The sequence below is a fragment of the Ipomoea nil genome, unplaced genomic scaffold, assembly GCF_001879475.1.
Source record: "Ipomoea nil cultivar Tokyo-kokei standard unplaced genomic scaffold, Asagao_1.1 scaffold1043, whole genome shotgun sequence".
Taxonomy (NCBI): Eukaryota; Viridiplantae; Streptophyta; class Magnoliopsida; order Solanales; family Convolvulaceae; genus Ipomoea; species Ipomoea nil.
This window is the reverse complement of record NW_017617471.1, coordinates 1,870,139-1,883,640: the sequence shown is the minus strand read 5'-3', so window position 1 is coordinate 1,883,640 and position 13,502 is coordinate 1,870,139. Positions and strand designations below refer to the sequence as shown.

General features: G+C 38.7%; 4 protein-coding genes across 6 annotated transcripts; 1 reads left to right on the top strand and 3 right to left on the bottom strand.

Annotated features, from left to right (window-relative positions):
- Positions 1 to 431: 431 nt before the first annotated feature.
- Positions 432 to 3,253, bottom strand: LOC109181972. Of its 3 annotated transcripts, none has more exons than XM_019331962.1 (3): positions 2,973 to 3,253; positions 2,126 to 2,212; positions 432 to 2,039 (listed from the first exon to the last, which is right to left on the bottom strand). In XM_019331962.1, exon 3 carries the CDS (start codon positions 1,866 to 1,868, stop codon positions 720 to 722), a length of 1,149 nt encoding a protein of 382 aa, XP_019187507.1. In that variant the 5' UTR covers positions 1,869 to 2,039; positions 2,126 to 2,212; positions 2,973 to 3,253; the 3' UTR covers positions 432 to 719. The 3 variants fall into 3 exon arrangements, with proteins under 3 accessions (XP_019187507.1, XP_019187505.1, XP_019187508.1); XM_019331960.1 differs by having other exon boundaries at positions 2,126 to 2,196; XM_019331963.1 differs by lacking the exon at positions 2,126 to 2,212.
- Positions 3,254 to 5,206: 1,953 nt separating this feature from the next.
- On the top strand, positions 5,207 to 8,055 carry LOC109181032 (probable protein kinase At2g41970). The gene is made up of 8 exons (XM_019330784.1): positions 5,207 to 5,480; positions 5,560 to 5,762; positions 6,276 to 6,532; positions 6,615 to 6,741; positions 6,860 to 7,133; positions 7,243 to 7,375; positions 7,481 to 7,567; positions 7,705 to 8,055. Exons 2-8 carry the CDS (start codon positions 5,657 to 5,659, stop codon positions 7,834 to 7,836), a joined length of 1,116 nt encoding a protein of 371 aa, XP_019186329.1. The 5' UTR covers positions 5,207 to 5,480; positions 5,560 to 5,656; the 3' UTR covers positions 7,837 to 8,055.
- Positions 8,056 to 8,173: 118 nt separating this feature from the next.
- On the bottom strand, positions 8,174 to 9,677 carry LOC109181033 (protein YLS3-like). The gene is made up of 3 exons (XM_019330785.1): positions 9,315 to 9,677; positions 8,473 to 8,565; positions 8,174 to 8,371 (listed from the first exon to the last, which is right to left on the bottom strand). The coding sequence occupies exons 1-3, from the start codon at positions 9,634 to 9,636 to the stop codon at positions 8,256 to 8,258; spliced, it is 531 nt and encodes a 176-aa protein (XP_019186330.1). The 5' UTR covers positions 9,637 to 9,677; the 3' UTR covers positions 8,174 to 8,255.
- An 857-nt stretch (positions 9,678 to 10,534) lies between these two features.
- On the bottom strand, positions 10,535 to 12,336 carry LOC109182365 (60S ribosomal protein L21-2-like). The gene is made up of 2 exons (XM_019332528.1): positions 12,015 to 12,336; positions 10,535 to 10,949 (listed from the first exon to the last, which is right to left on the bottom strand). Exons 1-2 carry the CDS (start codon positions 12,249 to 12,251, stop codon positions 10,692 to 10,694), a joined length of 495 nt encoding a protein of 164 aa, XP_019188073.1. The 5' UTR covers positions 12,252 to 12,336; the 3' UTR covers positions 10,535 to 10,691.
- Between the last annotated feature and the right edge of the window lie 1,166 nt (positions 12,337 to 13,502).

Sequence of the window (13,502 nt, the reverse complement as noted above, 5' to 3'; positions counted from 1 at the left end):
TTTTTATTTTATTTTATTTTTTTAGAATTATGGAATTTTTTTGGTCTCATAATGAAAAGTTAAATCTAGGCAAATCACAATAGAGCTTACGTCATAATTTGTGAAAACTATTCCCAATTGTACACTTAGGTTACGAATTGTGTGTTATTACATAAGAGCGAGTTGCGATAATGATAATACTATTTCATAGTGAAACTTCTAGCTAAATTAAAACCTACAGCTTTCGTCATAATTTGTGAAAGCGGCCCTTCCTACACACTTGAAGTCATGGGTTTATGATCAAGCATGTTGCTCTTCTCTATGGTTTGTGCGTTATTACACAAGAATAATGAGCGAAATTGACTACGTACACACTCTCAGATAGTTTTTAGTGTCTCTTGTATTAAAAAAATAAAATTTTATCAATCTTTAATTGTTAATTTAGTCTTGCATTGCTTCAAGAAGTACCAGCTATTTATAATTACTCTAGAAGCTCAATAAGCAAAACAACACAAAAATGACAAAATGTTAGTCCACTAGTGTGTCTAAATCCTCAACTGGGAACAAAGCAACACTCCCCAGAATCTACCACAAAACTTCCCTAAACAGCCATCCCATCTCAGAAAACTTTATAACTGCAAATGTTGTAGCCCTAGGAAGTAGCACACAATCTCAGAAAAACTTCCTAAGACAAGGTTTTAACAGTTTAGGGTTTAGGATTGATTCCCAGTAAAAAATAATTAAAACAAAGTACTCTTCTTGTTGCCTCCGGTAAGTAAACTGAAAAATGGGTCTTCTTCTGTAGTTGAAGAACCACCCTTTTCCTTTCCTTGAAGGCAATGTCCTGGTTCATTCACAGATGACGGTGAAGGAGCAGGTCTTTTTACCGAGACAAATGCAACATTACGCTTTGCTTTAGGCTTGATTTTCACTTCAGCATCACTCTTAAGCATTCCGCTTCCAGTAGAAAAAATACTCTTGTCAGGAGAAACCGCAATATCAGAACCTGGTGGAACTTGCGTCTCATCATCATTAATCTCAGGGATTGGACTCAAAAGGGAACTCTTATCCTTTTTATTCAAGGAAGATGATCTTTCTACATTAACTTCATCAGGGACAGTCTTATCACATTCGTCTTCTCCTAGGAAAATCTCTACACTTTGGTACTTAATCTTTGATGTTTCAATACAAGCATCTTCTTTGATTTTCTTTTCCTGGTTTTCAACCTCACTTGCACCTTTCTTCTCAATTAATCTATACTTATCTGTCTCCCAAATGCATTCTAGGAAAGTAGGCTGTTGCTTTGCGGGATAATATTCTCTAAAAACCTCAAATCGTTCTTGAGTTAACCTAACTGCTTGTTCCTTTTGAGAAAGAGAGGATACACGGTTGAATACAAAAACAACATCTAGAAGCATTTGCTGAACCAAAACTCTGATTCGTGCCAACAAAGCCAACACCGTCAATGAAAACCCCAAGAAAAATGATCGAGCAAGAAGAGTCGATACCTGTGTTGCTGCCTTCAACATCGGCTCAGTCATCTGTGACAACAGGTGAGCAACTCCCAGGAGCCGATCCAAAAAGTTGTGCTTGTTACTGTCTGTTCTTCTCCTCTTCAGGCTTTCCAGAAGCTGCACCTTTTGCCTAGGCCTCTTTCCATTGATGACATCAAATGAGGCACTGAAAATTTCCTCTGGATTTGCTGATTTGAGAAGTCTCAAGTCTCTTCTCACCTTCATCAGGTACTGAAAGTAAGAGCATCTTCTGTGTTGATTCTTGTTTTTGTACACAATTCGATCGAGAATGCCAAACTCCGATTGAAGCTGACTGAGAAACGATTTCAACCTTTGCTCAACAGTTTCAATCTCCAAACCCACAACTTCAGCCATCAAGTGGAGGTGGGAGGGCAGAGCTAGGGTTTTTGGGTTGGCTCCACTCAGGTTTACAATGATACTCGGATCACGTCAAAGAGACCAAAACCTAATACAGCTCAAATCTTGCAAACAATGAGATCTTGCCAACCTCTCTCGGTGTTCTCCATGACAGCTTCATTCCCATATCTGCATTATCATCATATCACACAATGATAAATGATCGTGTTGTTAAAGTTAAAAGAGCAATTAGCTTAAGCAATAGAATCATTCACCTGTGGCACGTCAGTGTGGCTCAACTTAAAAAATGTAACTCCAGGTTCGGCTCATCAAAAGTGAGTCAGACCTGCAACAAACACCAACTGGATTGCATCAATTAATCAATTTGACACTCTGAAACCTCTCTTATCCTAAAATTGTCCATATAATGCACTGAATTAAGCATACAGCATGCAGTCTCACCTACTTGTGTTCAGATAATTACATATTCACAGGTTTGCTCACGCCTCCACTGGCCAACTATTCAGTCACGTAAAAGACAATACTTTTTTTCCCTAAATGAAGAGTAGTTAATGGCAACTATAGCTCCCACTTGTGCGGGACGGGGATTACAATTACACTTTCCATCATAAGCATGGATAAGGTGGCTTCAGATTTAGCCAATATATAATATAGAGCTCCCTCCTCTGGCCCACCAAGCCAACTCTTGAAGAACAACTTGTCAGGCCATCCTCTTTGTCACTCTACAAATATAAAATCTCTTTCCCCAATCAATTCCAAACTCCTATACATCCTCAATTCTCAAATCAAGTGCTCTTAATCCTCAGTTCTAAGTGCATAGTGACCAAATTTGTGTTCCTGTTAAATAGTAACAAGCAAATATGATTATTTCCCCACATTGCACCATATTATGAATATTCGTATCTGGATGAATTTGTATTGCTTTACTCACAGCAGTGCTGTGTTCTAGCTTTCTGTTCTTTTGAAATTTCCCTTTAGAATGTGTACAGATTAACCTTTTTGTTTTACCTCAACCTAATAAAATGTGCATACAAACCAAATCAAAACGTAGAATGTAAGAATTCATGTAAGTATATAAGCCTAAAGCATATGAATTTATACCGTGTAAGAATTCTCGTCTGAAATATATGGGATTTCGATAGTACTCTACGTCTTAGCCAACGATTTCCCTTTAGAATCCTTGGCTTCGCCCCTCCAAGGCAAAACAACACTTAGCTCGTAGCTGGAGATGATTTTCACCTTGCGAACATTAATGCAGGCCTCGCCGTCGAGCTGATCGAGCTTTTTGGTGCGGATGTAGAGATTTCCCTCGCCGTCGAAGATGGCTTGATTAGTTAAAAGCTTGTTGAAGACTGAAGAGAGACCCAAATTGTTTGTTTATTGCTTGCACAGCCCATCTCGTAAATTTCAGGGTAAACTATTAAAATTAAGTATATAATATATATGAAATTGGCCCTTTTATTATTCATTATTTTTGAGTGATTGATTGTTTTAGATAGATGAACCATGTCAAGGATTTTGTGATTTAATGACACTAAATTACTTCTTCTGAGGCATTCAAAAAAAAAATTACTTCTTCTGAGAAGTTGTGGGATTGAACCTAGTGGATGAGATATTACCTTTTGTGTTTTATTTAATTAAAAAAAATAGTTATAAATAGATACTACATTTTAATTTATTTTTTTTTTGGGGTAAAGGGGGTGGGGAAAAACCCAACAAGGCTAATCCCGGATGTCTGTAGTTACATAACGCACCCGGTCCATACTTAAGAACTCTTTAATGCACTCAGGCGGGCCATTGAATTCAATCCAGTCACACTGAGATCTTGGCGCCATTTTGGCAAGCTCGTCCGCAACAGTGTTATTCTCGCGCCTTGTGTGGGAGATGTCTACAGTCCACTCTTTCTCAAGCCACTCTTTGCACCATTCCACCTTATAAAGACACTAAAATGAACAAAATTAACCCATCACTTTAGATAGGGACGGAGCTACAGTGGGGACAGTTGCCCCCCTCCTCCATATATATGAAAGGTCTTTGAATATGTCGTTTTTATATTTTAATATTTGCACCCACTGAAGAAATTTTATGACTTCGCTCTTGCATTTAGAAACCCCTTTAGGATAAGAAATACCTCAATTGTCATCCCATAACACACAGAATGAGCAATGTATGAATAATCAATATATTAAACGTTAAGAAATACAACTATCACATGTCACTTTGACATGTTTTTTTTTTCCTTAGGTGAAAAAATAAAGTGTAAATAAACTATAAATAATGCACCTTGTCAAGTCACTTCAACATATTCAACTATCAGGACATGCCAAACAACCTCATAATAGTTGATAAGAATCCAACATCAACTTATATTGTCAACTAATTTGCACAAAAAATTGATTATCTATGAATATATTACTGTTATCAAGCTCATGTACAATAAATACAATATAAAACAAACGGTCTCTAACATTTACCAAAGTGACGTTACATATTTTAATTAATTATCGATCCTGGTAGGGAATATCCTGACCGACATAGCGTTACCCCGACCGGTGTGCCTTCGTCCTTTTCTTCTTGTCTTTGCAGGTAACAGGTCGGGTTTCTTGTGAAGAATCCGGTCGGGATCCGACCGGGTGTTACCCGAGTGGCAGTGTCGATCACCGAGCGGTAGCCCTTTAGCGAAAGAGCTGACGAGGAACACGTGGCGGCTCCACGCATCGACAGGCAGGGCACCCGGGGAGGCGACACGTGGTTGCTACGTGGGAAGCATGCCGGACGGCCGGATTTGTGTCTCCGGCTCCGCGGCTATAAATACCCGCGATAGCGACAGTGTGGGGGACTTTTGGACGATCGATAGGTTGTTATTAGAGAATCCCGACCGCAGTCAGTCGATACTCAGAGCAACCATTTAGATTGTACTTAGGGCCTTTACTGTGATCAATAAGAGTTATTTACTTGTTTTAATTGGTCTCATATTTACTTAATTACCGCACTACGTGGCAATTAACACTATCAGATCCAATTATAAAAGAATTAATTAAAATTGTGTTTAATTTACTAGTTCATACTTTAGCTTCTACAGCTTTTGGTCAATTTACTATTATGTATTAAAATGTTATTTCTCCAAACTCTATTTCAGCTTTTGATATATACCGATTTGATTCCTTTCAAAAAACAAAAATTTATTCTATCAAATATCAATACATCAATTACTATCCTCAATATTTATAAATCATTTGTATACTTTAATTTGTGAATGTAAACTTGAGGTTACAAGTTACAACCTCAAAAGCAATTTGCACGATTGTAATTGAGGTGAAGGGAGGCACGTAGAATTGAAGATAAACGTGCGAGAGAGTTAGTTATATCGGTTAAAAGGGGAGGAAGCGAGTTTCCCGCTATAATCTAAAAAAAAACTTCTCTGCCTCTTCCCTTCCTTCGAACGGACAGAGGGAGAAAGAGAGAAAGAAAGAAAGAAAGAGAGAGAAAGAGACGACAGAGAGAGAAGGGGAGAAGAAAACAGGAAAATCATCCTCTTTCTTCTTCTCTTTCTTCTCTCTCCCAAACAACTCCGTTTCGGCTTCCGCTCGTCGTTCCTTCCAGTTTTCGGTAAGGATTCGATTTCATTCGATTCCATTCGATTCATTGATTTTGTTTTTGATTGATTTCTGGAAATTTGGCGTTGTAGGAGTTGGATTTGGATTGGCGGTGTGCTAAATTCTGAATTTCATGTGGATCGGTTAATTAAGATTGCCATACTCTATCCTAAGGTTGCGGTCTGAACAATGTTCTGCTGTGGGGGTTCTGAGGAGGATAGCCATAGCGGTCCACCGGCTAACCAAAGCACTGCCCCTCCTAGAGGCGGCAACCCCTACGGTGGCGCTGGCGGTGGTATGTATCCGCCTACCAACACTTTTTTTTTTTTTTAATTTTAATTTGCTTGGGAAATGAAATAGGATAATATAATCAAAAGTTGTTGGATAAAGTGGAAAGGGATTGAAATTGGGCAACCCAATCAAGTTGGTCAAGCTGTTGATTAGGTAATCACGAGGTTACAAGTTCGACTCATAGTAAGAACAGCCTATTAACTTTATTGATTTGGGTATAAGCTGGTTTACCTCTTTCTGGATTGGAATGGGGCAACCTCTATTAAGTTGGTCATTAGGTAACCACAAGATTACAAGTTTGACTCTCTATCAGAGCAGCCTATTGGCCGTCAACCTAGGCTAGTTTACCTCTTTGTGGTCCTTTGCCGCATAGGTAGGTTTACTCTTAGGCCTCGGATAATGGTTGCAGGTTTTCCTCCAAACTAAAAAAAAAATAAGGGATTGAGATGCAGCATGCAAAAAGTTCTTCATTTTTGTTGTTGGTTGAGATGTTTTGTTCCTTGGGATATTGTTGCAGGTGATAGGGGAGGAGAGCCAAAGGGAGCTGGGGGTGGGAGAGGTGAAGCTCCCCAGAAAGTTCTACCAATAGAGATACCTGCTATGGAATTGGATGAGCTGAATAGTTTGACCAATAACTTTGGGCAAGAAGCTTTGGTAGGAGAAGGATCATATGGCCGTGTTTTTTCTGCGACTTTGAGCACTGGGGAGCTAGTGGCCATTAAGAAGTTGGATACCAGTTCTACATCCGAGCCAGATTCTGACTTTGCAGCACAGGTAAATTAAATATGCCCATTTTTTATTTGTTATTTGATCAATGCCAAATCCTTACATTGCTCCTTTTTTTCTTATTATGCAGTTATCAATGGTTTCAAGACTTAAGTGTGATCATTTTGCAACGCTTCTCGGTTATTGCCTGGAGGAGGACAATCGTATTCTTGTCTATGAGTTTGCAACATTGGGCTCTTTGCACGATGTGTTACACGGTGTGCTAATGATTATTCTATAAATATATCCTTGTTTTTATTAGTTCTAGATAGTTGCAAAAGCACAAATTTGTTGTCTTGTGACATCATTGTTGGTTCTTGGGATGTCTGGTTGCAGGCAGGAAAGGTGTACAAGGTGCGTCGCCAGGTCCAGCTCTTACCTGGGGTCAGAGGGTGAAGATAGCATTTGGAGCAGCGAAAGGGCTCGAATTTCTACACGAAAAAAATCAGCCACCTATTGTTCATCGCGATGTTAGGTCCAGCAATGTGTTACTCTTTGATGATTTTAATGCTAAGATTGCAGATTTTAACTTGACAAACCAGTCATCTGACACAGCAGCTCGGTTGCATTCAACCCGAGTCTTGGGAACATTCGGTTATCATGCGCCTGAGTAATCCTCGTTTCCCTCTCCTTTCCAGTATCATAGAAAGAGCATTACATTACAGTAGGAGCCTAAACAAACCTAAGCTTGCAGTCAAGGATTTTGTGTTCTTTTTCAGGTATGCAATGACGGGTCAGATTACTCAAAAAAGTGATGTTTACAGTTTTGGAGTCGTTCTTTTAGAACTTTTGACAGGGAGGAAGCCAGTAGATCATACAATGCCTAAGGGTCAACAGAGTCTTGTTACATGGGTACATCCATGTTGAGACAGAACACATCCTTCAATTGTCGATTGTTGATACAAAACATAATATCCACATTTCAAATGAGTCTAATTTCTGTTTGATTTTCTGCAGGCCACTCCAAGATTGAGTGAAGATAAAGTGAAACAATGTGTGGATCCCAAGCTAAATAATGAATATCCCCCAAAGGCAGTGGCTAAGGTAATCTCTGATTCTCTGGCAATCTTAGAGTAAGACCATACCACATTTCTGTGTAAAAAAAAAAAACAATTGTTTTCTAAAGATCTGCCTGATGTTTTTCTCTACTTTTCATCGGTTTTGTCTCCCCCCCCTCTCAGTTGGCAGCTGTTGCAGCACTCTGTGTTCAATACGAGGCAGATTTTCGGCCAAATATGACAATTGTTGTCAAGGCATTACAACCACTTGTGAACTCAAAGCCAGCCAACGAGTCCCACGCGAGACCTGTCTGAACATCTGAACAGAACAATGGTTTGAATCAGCTGTTCAGGTTTCAGAAAACGGGCATTACTGCTGGATCATGCTCTAAACTCGGAAGGTGAATTGGGCATTTTGGTTGTAAGCAAATTCATCAGGCCAATGGAAAATCTGCTGAGCATGAATGCCTTTCTGATCTTTTGGTAATTTTGTACATTTTTTATACCTTATATAAAGGTTTAATCACCAGACTTATATTAGCTTTATTGTCTTCTCTATCTTTTATATGCCATTAGAAATCATTAGTTTAGAGGATTCTTGGATTTAATCCTTCTTTCTTGAACAAGAAAGTATTTATGTATTTATATATAGAGAAATGAAAAACTGGAGAATTCAAGTAAACACAGACATCCCTGTAACTTATTATACAAGTCGTACAAGTTTTTTATTTTTCTTAGAGAACACCGATGAAGGTGACTATCAGAAGCAAAAGGGAAAACCCGGCATGAGCCTGCAACAGATCAATCCATCTCTTTCTGAACAATGCTGTGCTTGAACTTGCATTGAGATCTATAGCCACCAATAAATTGAAAACACACAACAGTTGAGAGTTAGAGTTTATAGTAGAATTTGTTACTAAAAAAAGGTAACTAAGAAAGGCAATAAGTTACCTCCTGTGCTTGTGTTATTGCCACTTACTGAGCTGCTGGAGAATTCTTCAAAAATCTTAGCATCTGGGGAGTTTGGAGGCAAGTGCAGAAGCGCTGAGACATACACGAGAGGAATTAATTAAGCTTCAAGAGCTAAATTTCACTATGTTTTTAGCGTCTTTTTTATTTAAATTTTTTTGGATGACAAGAAAATCTATAGTCACTATCGAAGATATACACTGGGTAACTTGCCACCGATAAATGACTGTTTTTAACATTTTAGAACACAAGGAGGTGAGATTTTACCCTAAATTAGATTCTTCAAAAGGAGTACTTGGTACTCAGCTAAATCAAGAAAATTACACTTTTGATCCTTCAGTAAATTATACAATTTAGTTTCTTATTGTGAATTTTAAGAAATATAGTCCCTCAATTAGTTAAACAGTTGCAAATTTGGTCTCTGCTAACAAAAAACATTCAAAACTAAGATTTTTAAAAGTTAAAGGGAGTGGCTAAAGCTTTCTTGACGATAGATTGTGGGTAAAATTCCAAAACAAACCTTCCAAAAATTCTAATTTCAAATGACTCCCTACCAACTCTTCAAACAATAAATCATGACTAAATTTTTTTAAAATTAACCATAAGTGACATAACAGTCGAGCAAAACTGTTGGACAGATGTTGGTAAAGGACAAAATCCAGCAATATGTGACTAGAAGGATTGTTGTGCAGAAGTCGAAAAGGGTCAAGTCTAACACCCTACCCTCGAAAATACAATTACACATTCACTATAAGCATTTTATTCTGACAAAAACTAAAAGTGCCATTTTTTTTTCCAATAAGAATACTCTTTAAAAGACTTACTAAGGCATTCGGAGACATTAGTAGGAGCACGGCAAAGGGAAGGGAGACTGAGGGCCAGTGTGCCATTGATCTTTAACCCAAGCCCCGGTTCATTTCGGTCCTTCACCAGTACGCACAGGCACAACCTCGTTTTCTTCAGGTCCTTCCTGATCTCGTCGCAGCAAGCCGTGGTCGGAAACTTAGCATCACCACTCACAAAAGTGAGACAAGGCGACAGACCAATCAACTGGTCCTGGCATCGCTTTTTGTCTTGCGCAAAGTCTGAACTTACACCCCCAACCATCAAACACAACAGAAAACACAAGATTTTGAGACTACCCATCGGGCAGGATGTTTAGTTTACTTGATTAGTTCATATGTGTTGATTAATATAATATAATGCATGTCTTATCTGCGAATTTAATTTATAATGAACACATTGCGGGCAGGAGGAAACTTGATTGTATTGGCAGATTAGAATCGTGTTATTGAAACAAGTTTGCATGATGATGATTCATCGTGATGTATAATGTAAATTAAGGTTTCGTGTGGCGGCGTTTTTGGTTCATATCACGCTAATGACGCATTCAACTATATTATTCACTTTATCCACCTCAACATCATCAATTACATTCATTTTCTTCCACCATTTTTTTTTATTAATAATATCTCTTCACCAATATATATCAGTAACATATATATTTGATGTATGGATGAGATGACGCGAGTCTCTTTCAGTTTAACCATTGGTATCCGAACCACCCAATCGTGCTCCAGCCAAGTTGTCCACAGGTCCCATTGGTCTACTTGTTTTCTATTTGGCATTGATCCAATTGATAGCTCTCTTCAATCCCCATTTTGACAAATCACATTATTACTTGCTAATCTACATTAACGTCTCTACAAATCTATTGCATTCGGCACCTGAAATGCCTTTAAATAGAAACATCTAGTTTAGATTATATTATTGCCAATTTGGTGATTGTTTGTTTCAGTACTTCAGTGGTAGTGAGCTAGCAACCATTATGAAATTCATTATTGAACCTATTTTCAACTCTCACTACCTAACCACATTATGAAATTCATTATTCAACAACCTATTCCAACGCAATCTAACTCACTCATTGTTTATTGCAAGTCTCATCTTTCACTCATTGTTACTTCTAAACCTTACTAAACAAATAATAATAACAATAAAACTACAATTTTGATCAGATCAAAGTATCAAACTATGATCCGGACAACCACAATCAACACTTCATTGAGAATATCATGCCATTCATTCAGTGCAAAGGCTATATTGTTCAATAAATAAGTAGTACAAAAAGAAGGCGAGTTGAAAACAAAATTCCAAGAAGGCATCAAACGCTGATTAACTATTCTCATAAAAGATACATCTTAGTATCCACCCTTGAGATCGTTAACCACATCGTATGGGATGGGTGTAACCGTCTCTAAAGTGGCACCTTCCACCATAAAACCGGGTTTGGGACCCTGTGGCTGCCGCTTTGTGCTAATCACCTCACCTCTGGCTTTCGCCTCGGCCTTGAGCCGATCATTGTTCTTGATCCTTTCCTTGACCTCCTCGGTGCACCTGGAAGCTTGAACATGCTCAATGCGGACATGGATCCTCTTCCTGATGATCCTATTCCCAACCTGTGGTCACACCAGTATGGCAAAAAACATACAATCAGAACAGGTGTGGAATAAAAAGAGGAATAGCAACTACATAGGATACAATGAATAGCACAACTTAATGTAGATTAGCAGCAAAGAAGGCTCTTTAAACTTCCAAATAAAGAGAACAAACCAGTACAGCAAAAAAGATACAATCAGCTTATGCATGAAATAAAAATAGATATAGCAACTATATAGGATACAGGGAAGAGCACACTTAATGTAGATTAGCAGCAAAGAAGGCTCTTTAAACTTCCTAGTAAAGAAAACAAACTAGTAAGGCAAAAAAGATACAATCAGCTTATGCATGAAGTAAAAATAGAAATAGCAACTAAATAGGACACAAGGAATAGCCCACTCAGTCTTACATTAGCTACAAAGATTGCTCTTTTAACTTTCAAATCAAGAGAAAGTTGGTCAAATCAATCAGAAAGGAAATGCAAGGATTGCTCACATTAAGATTTTGGTCATGCAAACCACAATTTCTTAGGAATATTTACATAACATAATGCAATTACTTCCCTAGTTAAAACAAAACTACCATTGCACAAGAAATAAATAATTCCTAGAATATTACCAACAAAATATTGCTATTGCTTGGCATTTCTTTGTCAGACTTCCAATAACTAATTCTGATACACTCATCACCTTTTAAAGCTCATGAAGTACATAAATATAATAAAATGATTTTGATCTTCATTACTTAATTGAGATACTGCATCTTTCAACTAAAACACTAAAACATTCAAAGTTCAAATTTTTTTTATAAAAAGCACAAAGTTGGCCCTCTGGAGGCAATGTATTTTCTGCTATCAAGTGAAATTCTGCTGGTTCATGAAGTCCTATTGTTTTTCAACTTCAATCACCTTTATTTCGATTAGGCAAAACCGCAAAACAACTGAACCTGGTATAACTATCATCAAAGATGTAGATACAAGCATCATATATATATAGAATCGTACGGCTTAGCTAAAATATATCTTTAAAATGGAGTATACAGACATCATTTCTTAAGACGCAGAGCTAATCAAGCAAGGGAAATACCTGTTTGTTGACTTCAACGCCAACGGCGCGCTTGGTGATATTCCAGATACGACCGGTGCGGCCGTGGTAGAACTTGTGCGGCATGCCCTTGTGCACGGCGCCGTTGACCTTGATATCGACATAGTCTCCGACGTGGTAGATCCGGAGGTAGGTGGACAGCGGGATAGTTCCGCGCTTCCTGAATCCACGGGAGAAGAGATCCCTCGTCCGCGCCCTTACACCGTGACCGGCCGGCATTTTAGCTCCTTCGTCTCTGCTCTCCGGCTGCTCAGCTCCTGGTGTGTAGATTGATAAAACGCCTCTGAAAACCCTAGCTGGAGTTTATAAGAGGATTAGGGTTTTCGATTGCCAATGGACCGGATAGCTTATGGACTTCGAACTTTGGGTTTAAATGGGCTATGGCCCATTTTCATGTCAAATTTCTGATGGCCCAAAAACAGATTTTTGCAGATGATTTCCAAGAGCTTAACATGCTGGCCCATATCATCGGATGAGCCCAATTAACTTATGGTCCACTTATTGACCCCAAATTATTATGTGGACTCGGGTCCACCTTGCAAGGTGGACTTGGTCCACAAAATAATTTGGGCTAATTGATAGTACTAATTCGCATAGACTAGTAGTTAGACCGATCGCCATGGCTCAACACCTGCAAGGTTATGGTCGGGCCCTCCTAATAAGGAGCTGTTCCAGAATCGTCAAAAGTCCCCCTTGCCATAATAAATGCGGGTATTTATAGACGGAGAACACAGTCCGGGCCACTGGCATGGCGACCACGTGGCGTATACGTATCTCCATGAGCATCAAACCCTGACACGTATGGCTACGTGAAGCCAAGGCCTCACGCAGCTCGGTAGAAGACGGGCGGAACAGAGGTCGGGAAAGATATCGGTTGGGAGGCAAAGGTGACACTCAGACCGGTCAGCTTCGCTCGGAACAAATCAGGAACAGGTCAGTGGTCAAAGCCCGACCAGGTGTATAACCTATCACTAATATTCCGTTAATACTTTTAATATTGACATTGTTTTTGTTAAAACTTGAACATATGATTCTATACTAGCTTATAAATACCTACTTTTAACCAATGGATCAGATTATAACTAACTCATCATATCATATTAGGCACATTGTGGATGAAATGAGAAGTTCAAATGCTATACACAAATACTATACGGAGTAGCATACCTACATCTTAGACTGATTAATTTATCTCATTATGATCTTTTGCCGACTAAAGTCGATCATAATAAGATAATCGAACTTCATATATATGTAGCACACCTTCAACTCTTCAAGTAGGGCATGCAGAATTTCTCATCACAAGTAGTAGCGTACTTACGTGGTGGGTAGTTTTCTTTTATTTCTTTTATATGTGTTAATTTGGTGTCGTCCTTCAAAGTGATGGTAGTGTTACATGATGATATGAGACACGGTGGGAAAGAGGTCAATTATAAGATGGTGATCGTACAAACACCACTTGCCGTAGGT